Below are 14,088 nucleotides of genomic sequence, written 5' to 3' on the forward strand. Positions count from 1 at the left end.
ATATAAGATGACTTTCTAGGCATGCGATTCAGCGCCGAAGTCAGGGGTCGTCTTATACGCCAGGTCGCCTTATATGCCGGAATATACGGTACATTTATGTACTAAAAACCTCACAATGATCTAATATGAATAATTATTAAATAACCTATTGCTTAAGATAATCTATAATTTAGATTTTGTAGAATCTAAGAAAAGAATGTGTAAGAAAAAAATCAGGAATCTAATTATACCTTTCTGACTAATAAATTTTATTAAAAGGCATAAGCATGGTGAAGGTCTGTGAAAATATATATCCGAATTGTTAGACTATTCTAATTATTTTATTTGTTTTCTAAGGGTTCTAGAAGCCAGCATAGCAGAAAACAAAGCAAGTCTGAAAAGAACACATCCAGAAGTCTGGAGTGATTCTCCAAATCCATATGATAGAAAACGTCAAGATATTTGTCCAGTGGGATTAAAAAACGTTGGTAACACATGCTGGTTTAGTGCCGTTATACAGGTAATATATGTATTAATTTTATTAAGCTGTTGGGTTTATCATAATAAAAATAATTGCTTGAAATGCACAAAGAGAGAAATTAATGATATGGAGAAATTAAAATAAAAAGTCCCCCAGAAGTTATTTTCTGTATACCTATTTTATTTTTTAAGACCCTGAAATACTGGGTCATCAAAATTATATGATAAGTGACTCAATATATTCCACTTAGCAAGATGCATATTATTGGTAATTGGTAAAGGATCAGACCAGAAACTCTGTTAAGGCTTTGCTTCAATAATCAATTTAGAGTTTATATGCATCATTATCATGCTAAACTGAACAACTCTGATGCCATAGCCAGTAGTTTTACACATGTATCAAAGGTTTTGCTGTTTGAAAGTGAAGAATGAGATCACTGGTAATAATAATTTTGATATCGCCTGTTTTTGAACTCTAGGGCAGTGGTGGCGAACCTATGGCACGGGTGCCAGAGGCGGCACTCAGAGCCCTCTCTGTGGGCACGCGCGCCGTCACCCCAGTCCTAGGCCTTCAGCTGGGTTTTATAAAACCTTTTCACTTTAGGCGTCCGCCGCCGTGTGCAAAAAAAAAAAGGTTCAATCAGTTAATTTCAACTTCTTGCGGGGGAAAAAAAAGATCTTGCAAAGTTGAAATTGATTGATTGAACTTTTTAGTCCCACCCAGTCTGCCGTTACCACTGCAGCCACGCCCACCCAATTGGCCATGCCTGCCCAATTGGCCACACCCAGCCAATGGGCCACACCCACCAGCACTCGACGATGCATAAGTGGGTTTTGCGTTGCAGTTTGGGCACTCGGTTTCTAAAAGGTTCACCATCACTGTTCTAGGCTATTTGAATACTATCAATCAAATCAAATATTAAGTAATATACTTATTTTAGAGTAATATTATCATGGATTATAATTGCTGTAAGCTTTTTTGAAAAAAGGCTTAATATGTAATACATATTTAATATTTAATATGTAATAGATTAATTACAGCTATATATGAAGCCTTGCAGGCATTTATGTGTATGGTATAAATATAGCATGTATGTATATATGTGATGCAGATACAGTACATCTGTGTGTGTGTAGCTGAAATATATGCTTGGCTATAAATAATTGTGTGCTTGTTTTCCCCATATGAAGTATAAACTTTTTTCTTGTGATAGTATTATCATTTGTATATTAATTCAAATTTTACAATGGTTCCTGTCATTTTGATGTCTTTGTCATCTTATTTAAAAAGTAAAGCGCAATATTTTTAAATTTATTGCCTGATTCTTGTATGACATTTTGTAAATATGTGTGTATAGCTAAGAAGCATAAGCTGAAGTTTTTAAATATACTAAGAACTAATATTTGACTTACACCTCATAGAAACTTTATAGCAGTTATTGTCCAGTTGGTAAAAATGATATGGTAAAAATGGAATCAATAATTTCAATAATAATTTCAAAAATTATATATATATAGATTTGTTTCTTCCTGTTTATTTATCTAGCCAAGTGGCAATGTTTCAACTAACTATCCTAATTTATTTCATCTGTGATAAATTTGGACATTACCTACTACAGTATTTATTTAACCACAGGATTGATAGACTCCTTAGGTTGCATCAACTGTATGATAATATTTCATGTTGTTCGTCGGGTGTCTTGAAATCTGATACATTCTAATAGGGCTCATCAATGTGTAACATTACCTTTATTAGTCAGTGACTTGTGATGTGGAAAAGTACTAAAATTAAAACCAAAACAAACATATTCTATAGATGCAGACTTCCCTTAGTATATGTGGCTTAATGGAATATTAGTTGGTATGTGCTTTTATGAATTGTGTCTTTTGTTTTTCACCATTGTAATATGAGCCAGAGATTTATTTTTATTCAACACTAGGTTCATGTGTGCCAGATAACCAAAGTTGCTTTCAACATTCTGTTATACCATGTGGCAGCACAAATCTATGAATCTGTATACTTTTCTGGAACACTTAATCCCATGTGATTCTGTGTAAATTTTATACATAAGTAAAGCTTACAACTTAGGTATCTATATCTAATTTTGCCATATACTTATATGTAACCAGTTCTTAATTTGAATATCTTCTTAAGATTTTTTTCAAATATTATATTAAAATCTGTTTTAAATTCTCTTCTTTATACAGTCTCTAATTAGATTTTTGTCCCTCATAATTATGCAATCAACAACAATAATTCCAATTTTTGATAATAGATAACATTTGACTTCTGTCTCAGCTTCTTGACTTTTTCCCCTTTTCACTCCTTTTTTTTACATTTAATGTAAGAAAATGTAAAAATATTTTTAAAAGTACTGGACTATGTTTTTGGTATATATTGATTGGCAGTTAAAAGTGCTAATATGCATAAAACATTGTCATAAGTCCATTTTCAATACTTCCTCTGCTACTTTGGTTTTAATTTGTTAAGCATCCAGAGAACGGGTTTTTTTAAGCAAATGTATGTGCAATCTTATTGAAAATATTAGTGACAAAAATGGATTCCTAATTTGTTATGTCCAGGATCTTTTAATAGGCAAATGCTGATTTCATTGATATGAATAAAATAATTAAATTAATTATTTTCATATATATGGATACTAGTTTATTTGGATTCTACATGCGTAGATACATAAGGTTCTGAATGTATAGGTAGAGTTATAAGTTAGCATAATAGACTTTATGTTATTTTCCTTCTGAATTCACTCATTTATTTCTTTACTCACCAAAGAAAGCAGGAAAGGCAGAACCATCAATAATTCATATTTTCTTGTTGCTTGCTTTTTTTCTGAAATACAAGGTGTAACCTTCATGTAGCAGTTAGCATATAAAATGCTGTAAACCACAGACAGCATTATAACAGAACAGTAAAAGCAATAAGTGTTGTATCTATATTTGAAGTGGTTTTTAATACCTTTGCCGCTCATTCTAGTGCATTTTTGCATGATCAGAATTCAATTTACTAGATTTTGCACCACATAAAAATGCAGAATTGTTATATGTTTGTAAGTATGTCTCCCAATACCCCAAATAATGGAGTTTGCTTCCAAGTCACAATATACCAATTAGTGAATTACTAGGAAGGTTATATTCATTCTTTGTTAGTTTAAATTTTTCATTTTTTTACATAAAGAGTGTCATATGGGTTACAACCAGTTATTTTCTTCTCAGTTCTTTTGTGATTTATAGTACATTCAGAAAGTGTTCAGACTCCCTTCACTTTTGTCAATTTTGTTATGCTACGGCCTGATTCTACAGTTGTTGAAATTCATTTTTTCTCATTAATCTACACTCAGTACCCCATAATGACAAGATGAAAACAAAATTTTAGAAATGTCTGTAAATTTATTAAAAAAAACCAAAACTGAAATATCACATTGGCATAAGTATTCAGATTTTTCACTCATTACTTTGTTGAAGCACCTTTGGCAGCAATTATGGCCTCGAGTCTTTTTGGATATGATGCAATGAGCTTTGCACACCTGGATTGGGGGATTTTCTGCCATTCTTCCTTGCAAATCCTTTCAAGCTCAGTCACGTTGGATAATGATTATCAGTGGACCTCCATTTTTCAGATCCTTCTAGAGATGTTCAATAAGATTGAAGTGAGGGCTCTGACTGGCCACTCTAGGACATTCACAGAGTTGTCCCTAAGCCACTCCTGTGTTGTCTTGGCTGTGTGTTTAGGATTATGTTGTCATGTTGGAAAATGAGCCTTCAGCCCAATCTGAAGGCCTGAGCACCATGGAACAGGTTTTAATTGAGGATATCCCTGTACTTTGCTCCATTTAGCTTTTCCTCAACCCTTACTAGACTCCCAGCTCCTGCTGCTGAAAAACACCTCTGCAGCATGATACTGCCACCACCATGTTAGGATGACATTGTTAGGATGATATTGAGCAGGTGACGAGCGGTTTCCTCCAGACATAATGTTTAGAATTGAGGCCAAACAGTTTGATCTTGGTTTCATCAGATCAGATAATCTTGTTCCTCACAGTCTGAGAGTCCTTCAGGTGCTTTTTTTAAAACTCCAAGTGGACTTTCATGTGTTTTGCACTGAGGAGACGTTTCCATCTAGCCACTCTGCCATAAAGCCCAGATCGGTGTAGGGCTGCAGTGATGGTTGTCCTTCTGGAACTCTGTCCCATCTCCACACAGGTTCTCTGGAACTCAGTCATTGATTATCAGGTTCCTGGTCACTTCTCTTACTAAGGGCCTTGCCACCCAATTGCTCAGTTTGACTGGACATCCAGCTCTTAGAAGAGCCCTGGTTGTGCTAATTTGAGAATTATGGAGGCCACCTTCAGTGAAGCAGAAATTTTTATTGTAGTCTTTCCCAGATCTGTGCCTTGTAGTGATCCTGTCTCTGAGCTCTGCAGGCAGTTCCTTTGACCGCATGGATTTTGCTCTGCCACAGTATTCAGTGTCAGCTGTGAGGCCTTCTGTAGAGAGGTGTGTGCCTTTCAAATCATGTCCAATCAATTTAATTTACTACAAGTCGACTCTAATCAAGGTATAGAAACATGCATTAATGATCATGAGAACTGGGAGGCATCTAAGCTAAATTTCAAGTGTTGTTGCAAAGGGTCTGAATACTTATGCCAATGTGATATTTCAGTTTTTTCTTTTTAATAAATTTGCAGACATTTCTAAACTTCTGTTTTCAATTATGGGGTACTGAGTGTAGATTAATGAGAAAAAAATGAATTTCAACAACTGTACAATCAGGCTGTAGTATAAAAAAATGACAAAAGTGAAGAGGGTCTGAATACTTTCTGAATGCATTATATATGTAATAGCTTTCTAAGAAGTAATGCTAAATTTATATTTCCTTTTTCTTTCAGTCGCTATTTAACCTGTTGGAATTTCGAAGGCTAGTCTTGAATTACAATCTACCAGCAAGTGCTCAAGATCTCCCCCGAAACCAAAAGGTATAATTATATAAACTGCCTTTTATTGTATACAGCCCAGAAGTCCTTCTTTGAGGAAGATGGATGGTACAGAAATGTGAACATTAAATAAACAAACTCCGGAAGTAGGCAGTTGCAATTTATTGGTGGATTTATTGTGTATTTATTGACAATAAAAGTAGTCTTCTGATTATATTTCAATTATATTTAGATCTGTGTATATGTATACATAAATATTTTGAGGAAGTTATAGCTGATATTATACTAGCTCAGAAGTTTACAGAAGAATTTTACAGCACTTTAAAGGTTAATGAGATAACTGTATTGGGAACCAGAATATCTGTCACTAAGTGACGTACTTGTTAGGTGAAACATCCCATGACTACACCACTTAGTTTCAATAGTCTCAGTTGCATTCATTATGCGAAGACCTCTTGCTTCTCCTGAGCTGCCCCACTTGCCTCCATTTCAAGTCCCCTGGCCTACATATCAGCCCCATCTATATTTTTTGGGCTGTCTTCCACTCCATTTCCACCTATCTCTGCCAGACTGCACCCCTTGCCATATCCATCTGACTTTCATCAACTTCCTTCTGGTGCTGATGAGCTGTACCTGACTGTCTATTTTGAGTTAACACTAATGAGAAAAATAATTTGTTTCCATTTTTTCCAGAGATTTTTAATATGAAATTACTGCTGATAAAAAAACTAAGATGATAGTAAAAAGCTATTAAAATGGTAGTCCAGGTATAATTAATGGAAACGTGAAGTTTTATTGTAAAGCAACGGAATACAGCTTTGAATAGATCTGTGATATGAAATTTATTAATTTGGGATGTTGTTTTTGCTGGCTTTTTGACATCTTTATACACTATTACTGGCTGTTAGCTTTTGTGAATGACCCAGAGTAGGCAGTAAACAAAACTTGTAGATCAATAATACTTTATACAATTACTGATCCATCAACTCATCAAACTTGTTGATTTTTCAGGGGTGAGGGGAAGAAAAAGAAATAATGGTTTACTCTAAAATAATATAACTGTAGTGGAGTTTGTTAATATTGTGATGACAACATATTTATAGCTGTACTTCTTACAGAGTATAAAAATACAAAATTCATTGTTTATAATTATTTCAAATACAGGAACATAGAAATTTACCTTTCATGCGCGAATTAAGATACCTCTTTGCACTACTTGTTGGCTCGAAAAGAAAATATGTTGACCCATCAAGAGCTGTTGAAATTCTTAAAGATGCATTTAAATCAAATGATTCTCAGCAGGTAATTTAAGAGCTTTCTACCTTATTTTAAAGAAAAAAGAGTTGGAATAATGATATGAATAAAATGTTACAAAAGTACTTTTACCTCATGGAATTTTCAGATTGGGTATTTGTTTTGGTTAATTGTAGCTAATAAGGAATCTAGCTAAGGTTGTGAATTTGTCCACAAATTAGAAGATTTGTGAATATGTTCATTTTCTTTTTGTGGAATCATTTTTTTTCCTTTAGTCAAAACCACAGAGGTGGAAGGGTATATAGACTGTCAAGTCCACCATTCTATTATTTACAGGAATCTGTGTTCAAATAAAAATATCCACAACCCTATGCAATAAATGGGAGAAGATTATCTGCCTCAAATATTTTTTTAATTTTTTTAAAACAAGTTTTATTGTTTTTTTCATTTTACAGACGAGTGCTTACGAAACAACGTGGTGGCAGGGCAATCAATTTTCCACACAACAAAGTCATACTCATAAAATTCAGATTAAATCATTAAAAAAATATTCTGGTTTCTCTTCAGATCTGCCTCAAATATTGAGTAGTTCCAATATTTTGACTTTTATTCTGCTTTGCAGGATGTTATCTATATTATAACATTAATCAAATCTGCAGTTTTACTAAATTTTCCTTCTATCATGTTCCCAGGTTTTTCATAGTTGTATTATTATAGTAATTAATGTCCATGGGTATGAAAGATACTCATCTAGGACTGAACTTTATGTCACCCAAATATCTACATGTTTCAAATTTGATAAGGAATTTTCTGAGTGTAAATCAAGCTAGTTTTATTGACATGCCAACCAGCTATGATTTAAATAGCTTTGTAATCAGAATATTATGCAGTATTTTATTACATGTTTTACTGAAACCAATATATATTACAATTATAGCATTCCTATAATCTATTAGGAATTTGCTCAGTTAAAAAAAGAGCTGTTTATGAAGAATTGTTTATGATATGTTAATGCTTTGTTTTCATAGTGCTTACAGATCTATATCTTTACGATCTGCTCTTGAGTCTCTTAGGAGTCGGTATCTTTCCTTCAGCATCGGGAGAAAAATTGGTTTCCAGTAATTAGGGAAACCTTGCTGTTTCCCCAGATTTCACAAAGATGACAAATTTTCAACCATATCAAAATTCCTTCAGTATTCTGGGATGCAGCTGTATATTAAGCTCTCCTGATTTGAAATCTATCTGAAAATGTAGTTTTAGTTCCTTGTAACATTGTTTTTGAACTTTAGCTTAGCATTTTTGGGAACGTCAGCTTTTTCATGCTCTAGGTTTTCCAGAACCGCTGGAAAATTCTGAGCTACCTGTGTATTGTTCTTTGACAAGCTACCTCATTCTGCCTCCTCAGGTCTAAATGTTTCCTGTCTTGTTTTATATCTTTCCTTAATATTTTGCTCAATCACATTTAATTCTGCTACTCTGTTCCTCTTTCCCTTCCCTCCTCTTTGGAATTGTTTGCATTTGTAATACTTTCTGTTTTGGGAACTTTCACCTACTTTCCAGGTTGTTTCTTGTTAAGTATATTTGCTGTGTAATCTTAAAAAAATTAAAGGTTGATCAAGTACAATTTCCAAAAATCCGCAATATGTCTTCAACCACTAGACTTCAACTTTTTAAAAAAATAATAGCATTTTATTCTAGCATTCCTATTATTAGTAATGAACTTGCATTTCCATACTGGTTACTGTCTTATACCTTTATCCATCTCTGCGAGAGAATTTATTTTTTTGCTTTTTCTGGACAACTATAAATATATATATATATATATATATATATATATATATATATATATATATATATATATACATATATGTGTGTGTGTGTATGTGTGTGTGTGTATATATATATAACATTAAAAATCGAAGAATAACGATTCCTGGGTATATACATTTCAATAAAAAGGCGATCACCAGGAGATAAAACAAGTGCTGTAAGTGAAGTAAGAATCAGCCGGCTGGGACCCGTTACGAGGTCCATGCGCAGAGTGCAGGCGCGGCTATGTTACTGCAGCATCATCAGCCATCCCATTAAAATGAATGGGACTGTCAGTGAGTCAACAATGGATCAGAGAAAGAGCCACTGCGGAACAGAGATGATAGTTGCTCTTTAAAAATTATGATTTAAATCAAGTTGATTTAAATCAAGCCTTTTTATTAGTGATTTAAATCATGATTTAAATTGACTTGATTTAAATCAAATCCACCCTGTAAGGAAGTGGGTCGATTTAATGCTGCCACTTGTTTTGAGAGTTTCGGCCAGTACTCACCATGCAAAAGACATGAATAAATTCCTTGGAAAGAGAGGAATAGATCAAATAATGATTCCTGCAGGAATGACTGCCTATCTCCAGACTCTGGATATTGTGATAAACAAGCCATTCAAGGACCATTTGCACAGGGAAATCAATGACTACATTGAACACAGATTGAGAGAAATCAGCATGGAAACTTTGTGAAGCCTAGACTGCCAGAGGTCGTGACTTAGGTGAAGAATTCATGGGATAAAATCACTGACAGCTTTGTTGCCAATGCACTACGAGTAGGCTACATGGACAAGAAATGCTCATTTCAGGAGACCGTTATTGCTGGACATGAGAGATTGGGGCCAATGGTTCTACAGGAATTGGAGTCACAAGAGGTTAAGGCCAGAATTTGGGTTTTGAGAGTTACCATGTGAAAATGTTACAGAAGATGACTTGGCTGTTGATTGTTGTACATCACCATTGTGGTTGTGGTTGCCGGGGGGGGGATGGGGGTTAGGGGTGGGGTTAGGTATTGTGGTTGCCCTAGAGGGGGAATGGGGGTTAGAGTGAGGTTTAGGGTTAGGCATTGTTGGTAGGGTTGGGGGGAGTGGAAGTTAGGGTTGTGTTGGAGCTGGGAAGCAGGTGCCACGTGGATCAGATGGGGATCTGTCAAGTATCTTGGTAGCAGCATTGGTGGACACAATGCGGCTTGGCTGAAAGCGACTGGCTGCAGAACAAGTGTGTGGGGCAGGCAACAGAACAAGTGGGGTGATGTGAGGCAGATCCCCCATTACCTGCCCACCCTCTTCCCTTTCACTCTTGAACCTCTTCCAAGCACCGTAGTGGCATCTATTTTCCAGCTCCATCGCATTTCTCTGTGAATAAGGAGCTGGAGAGCTTGCCCCACCACTGCCCAGATGCCCTCGCTTCCCCCAAGCTTTTCTTTCCTTACCTATTTCCACCTTTGTCACATCCCGTTGCTGCATTCCTCCACCACTGTGCGTAGTCCCACAAACAAAAGTAGTTTGTGGGACTAAAAAAAAAAAGTTCAATCATTTCCAACTTCGTGACTTTTTTTTTTTTTGTAAGAATTTGGAATTGATTGATTGACCTTTTTTTTAGTCCCACAAATTTCTTTTGTTAGTGGGACTGCACACGATGGCAGAGGAATGTGATGGAGAAATGTGACAGAGCTGGAAATCAGGTAACCAAAGAAATGCTTGGGGAAGTGAGGGCATCTGAGTGGTGCCAGCTCCGCAGCCACAGAGAAATGCGACAGAGCTGGAAAGCAGATGCCAAGGCAAACTTCCTAAGGGCACCAGATGCTGAAACAGGCCCATTGCTCTGCAGCATCTGCCCAGGTTCGCTGGAGGGAAGACTGGCATCTACCAGCATTTACATTAAATGCAGTGGCATTCCTGCACTGGTGGGGAAGGAGTAGCCAGTATGGGCGCTGACAGCAGTATGCCCACTCGCTGATGGCAGGATGCCTGCTCCCTGTCAACCCTCCAGCCAGCGCTCCACCTGCTGCTTTGGCCCTGGGCTGCCACCTCCCCACTCACCTCTCAGACAGGACAGGACACTAAGATGGCCTCCCAGCATCCCCAGGGCAAAGCCCCTCCTCTACCCAGAGAAGTGGCCTGACCAACCCCACCATAGCAGCCTTCCAGCTGCCCCGGGGCTGCAGAGGCTGGCCTGGCATGGGAAGGACACACATTCCCCTGCCCGTCCGAACTCTGTCATACGGACTTTACCATAGTTGGTTCGCCACCACACTCTGAGGTTGGCCCATTGGGGCCGCACTGTATCTCCCCCCATTGTGCAGGCCACACCACACCTCCGCCTGCTTGCTGCCTGCTGGTAATGTAAAACCTACCCCGAACAGAAGCCCTAGTGGTTATTTCAGAGCCCAAAAGAAAATAAGACCGGGTCTTATTTTCAGGGAAATGTATACATTCAACAAAGGCTATGAATTTTGTAGACTGATGTTTTTTCTGATTTAGGTAGGTTATTCTAATGGAATAAAATTGGACAGAGTATGAATCTTTGTTCTTATTGCATGGGATGATCTCCAGTGCAATAACAAGGTACAATTTAGATTTCCATCTTTCTGCAAAAGATCATTTACCAATCCATATGAGGTGAAATCCAATTTATATCAATTATTCCCATGGATTTTTTTAGATAACAGCCCATGTGTCTCATTTTCACGTCCTTTCTGAAAGTAGTAGTTATATTCCTTTCATTTGTTGTCATTTTCATGGACCTAAGTTATTAGGAGAACTGTAGCTTCAGGATTTTACTTCTTAGATATTTCAGGTTATTACAATGTGAGTATGGCTAGGAGAAGGAGGAGCTGCAAATTAGATAACAATCATATGAGGAGCAATTTAGCTTGCAGGAGTAATGAGGCATGGCAAACATCTTAAAAGGGACCCTTTCTACTTTCTTGGACTGTAAAAGTGAGGGAGAGGAAAGATGTACTTTCAGACTTGCAGTTAGAAACATCCATGTTTGATGTTTCATTCTAATTGCCTTGAAGAGCTGACATTAACAGTACCATTCCTTCTGGAGGTAAGTTGCCTCTTATCTGACCAGTGCCTAGTCTGCAGCATCACCTCCTATTCTTAATTGCGTTAGTAAATTCCATCAAGAAGGACATTTTCACAGACTATTACACAATATTATTTTTACCCAAATGTATTTGCAATTGATTTAATAATTCTGTGACTTCCCTGTTTGCTTTTTATAGAGAGGTCTCTTACATAATCTGATCCTCATACCAGAGAGGCGCCAGTTATCCTAACTATTATTCAGGGTACAGTTACCTTTCCTGTTTTGCAAATTCTATTCTCTCTCCGTCTTCCTCTCCTGTATTTTTTTTTTTCTCTTAAAAGCTTGACATTTTCTTCCATGAAGTACAGAATATTTTGTTGCCTTGTTTTTGATTGTTGGTCTTGTCTACTGGGCTTGTTTATCGACTTGATTTTCTTCCTTCCAAAGATTTGCTTCATCTTTCAGTTTCTATTGGTTTAGTAAAATATAGTCCACTTTAATCGGTTGGCCACTTAGTGCTCCATTCATTGTAATTTTTCTTCAAGTACTATGCTTGCTACAAGTATATGCTGAGCTATTTTGGCAAAGAAAAATGGCATGACTGTAGCCCTTGAAATTATGTTTCTCACTTCATCACCATTAATGAAATGTTTTTATTTTTACTTTATCCCTCTAATTTCAGGCTAGAAAATATGTTAGGAACTTCCTAGCAAACTCCAGTGTAAAACTTCTGTTAGTTCTCCAGTGACAAAGTCCTGTTCATTTTTCATGTTTGTGTATTACAGTGCCTTTTGCACTTCCAACTCTTGAACATATTTTCCAGTGACTTTTCCTATATTCCTCTCTTCATGTGTTTGTTTATTATTTCTCAACAGCAAGATGTGAGCGAATTCACACATAAGCTATTGGATTGGTTAGAAGATGCCTTTCAGATCCAGGCTGAAGAGGAACAGTAAGTAACTCTTATAATAATAAAGATTAATTTATAAATGAGTGTATTTTAACATGTCGTTCACTCAGTATTTAGCATCAGAAATCTTACGTAGCCCAACTCTTGTAATCCTATTATGATACTGAAATGCAGTGCAACACAACACAATATTTTTGAATATGGCTAGCTTAGATGAAAAGTGTTAATCTGTACAGTCATGTAAGATTAACTGGTAGAAAAGTAAAACAGGCAGATGTAACTTCATATTTGTGTCCTAGATATTGTGAATATAGTATGAAATTATTCATCATGCAGCTATTTCAAGATCAGTTTAGGAGTGGCTTGCGTCACTATCAGATTTATCATAAATATTTTCCTATGAGGAGAAATCATTTACCTTACTTGAATTTAAATGTTTTAAAGAAATTAATATTTGAATACAATTGAAAACCATTTCATGGATTCTGGATTGGATACCAATTTCATGATGATGATAAAATTAACCTCAAAATAATTATAATTGACTACTATAGGTTATGAATATATATTGGAGGGAGTTCCATTGAGTGTAAATATTTATGTGTAACCATTTGATTAAAATATATGGAATAATTTGCATTTAATTTTAACAAAGATAATTGTGTCTTTAGGAATGGAGAGAAGCCAAAGAACCCAATGGTAGAACTGTTTTATGGACGATTTTTAGCAGCTGGATTTCTTGAAGGTATTAATTTTTAGCGGGCATATATTTGAAGTTCAATTCTCTTACTGATGTTTTAATATTAAATGTAGTACTAAATACTAGTTTAATAATAAAGCCCTAAAATAGCCTTAACATGGCTTTTAAAAAGTATTCTTCCATCCTCTATCCTACCCAGAGAAAATGTCCCACTTAACTTTATTTTTATATACTGGGAAGAAACATGCATTTTTCCAGCTTGAACATTCTTATCATGTTTCTGGGATTTTTTGGGGGGGAGGGGGAGGAGGAGGAGGAAGATGGAACCTAGTATTTAATAACAATTTCTAATATCATGTACAGTAGCAGACATTTGAAATCATATTTGATATATCAATTAGGTCATGTTTAAACAGCTTTATAATAAGATAATAGTGTTGACTTTGTATGTTTCCTGTTGAAACCTTATACCTCCCTCTTCTGATAAGGAAAGAAATTTGAAAATACAGAGATGTTTGGCCAGTATCCACTTCAAGTTAACGGCTTCAAAGATCTTCATGAGTGCCTAGAAGCTGCCATGGTTGAGGGAGAGATTGAATCTTTACACTCAGAACATTCTGGAAAATCTGGTCAGGAGGTAAGTGATATTATTAGACATTTAGCAATACCAATAACCTTCCCATGAAGCAAACCTAGTTTAAAATATAGATGACGCAAAATATTTTGGCAAATCATTTATTTACACAAACAAAGAAGAGCTTAATGCACTTTATGTTTATTTGGACCTGAACCAATTCTGAAATTTATGTTTCAAGAATGTAAGTCTACATCATGGAAGCAGGGTTCCTTTATCTCCTTTATCCTCAGTTCCAGAAAGCTGGTAGGTGATCACTGAATCAAAATTTCATAAAAAAGTAAATAAAACCAGTATTTGAATCACAAGCATACTGGTGACATCAGA

The 14,088-nt window shown here is 35.9% G+C and overlaps 1 protein-coding gene across 6 annotated transcripts in view; it reads left to right on the forward strand.

The window, feature by feature from the left end:
- USP25 (ubiquitin specific peptidase 25) overlaps positions 1 to 14,088 on the forward strand; it is a 61,539-nt gene that overhangs the window by 20,203 nt on the left and 27,248 nt on the right. For all 6 annotated transcript variants that reach the window (XM_039337248.1, XM_039337250.1, XM_039337252.1 and 3 more), the window contains exons 5-10: positions 337 to 499; positions 5,364 to 5,450; positions 6,573 to 6,710; positions 12,393 to 12,469; positions 13,099 to 13,172; positions 13,616 to 13,764. In XM_039337248.1, the coding sequence (XP_039193182.1) occupies positions 337 to 499; positions 5,364 to 5,450; positions 6,573 to 6,710; positions 12,393 to 12,469; positions 13,099 to 13,172; positions 13,616 to 13,764 (688 nt within the window). The remainder of the gene's footprint in view (positions 1 to 336; positions 500 to 5,363; positions 5,451 to 6,572; positions 6,711 to 12,392; positions 12,470 to 13,098; positions 13,173 to 13,615; positions 13,765 to 14,088) is intronic.

Source organism: Crotalus tigris, unplaced genomic scaffold, assembly GCF_016545835.1.
Source record: "Crotalus tigris isolate CLP2741 ecotype Arizona unplaced genomic scaffold, ASM1654583v1 scf7180000017672.2133156, whole genome shotgun sequence".
Classification (NCBI taxonomy): Eukaryota; Metazoa; Chordata; class Lepidosauria; order Squamata; family Viperidae; genus Crotalus; species Crotalus tigris.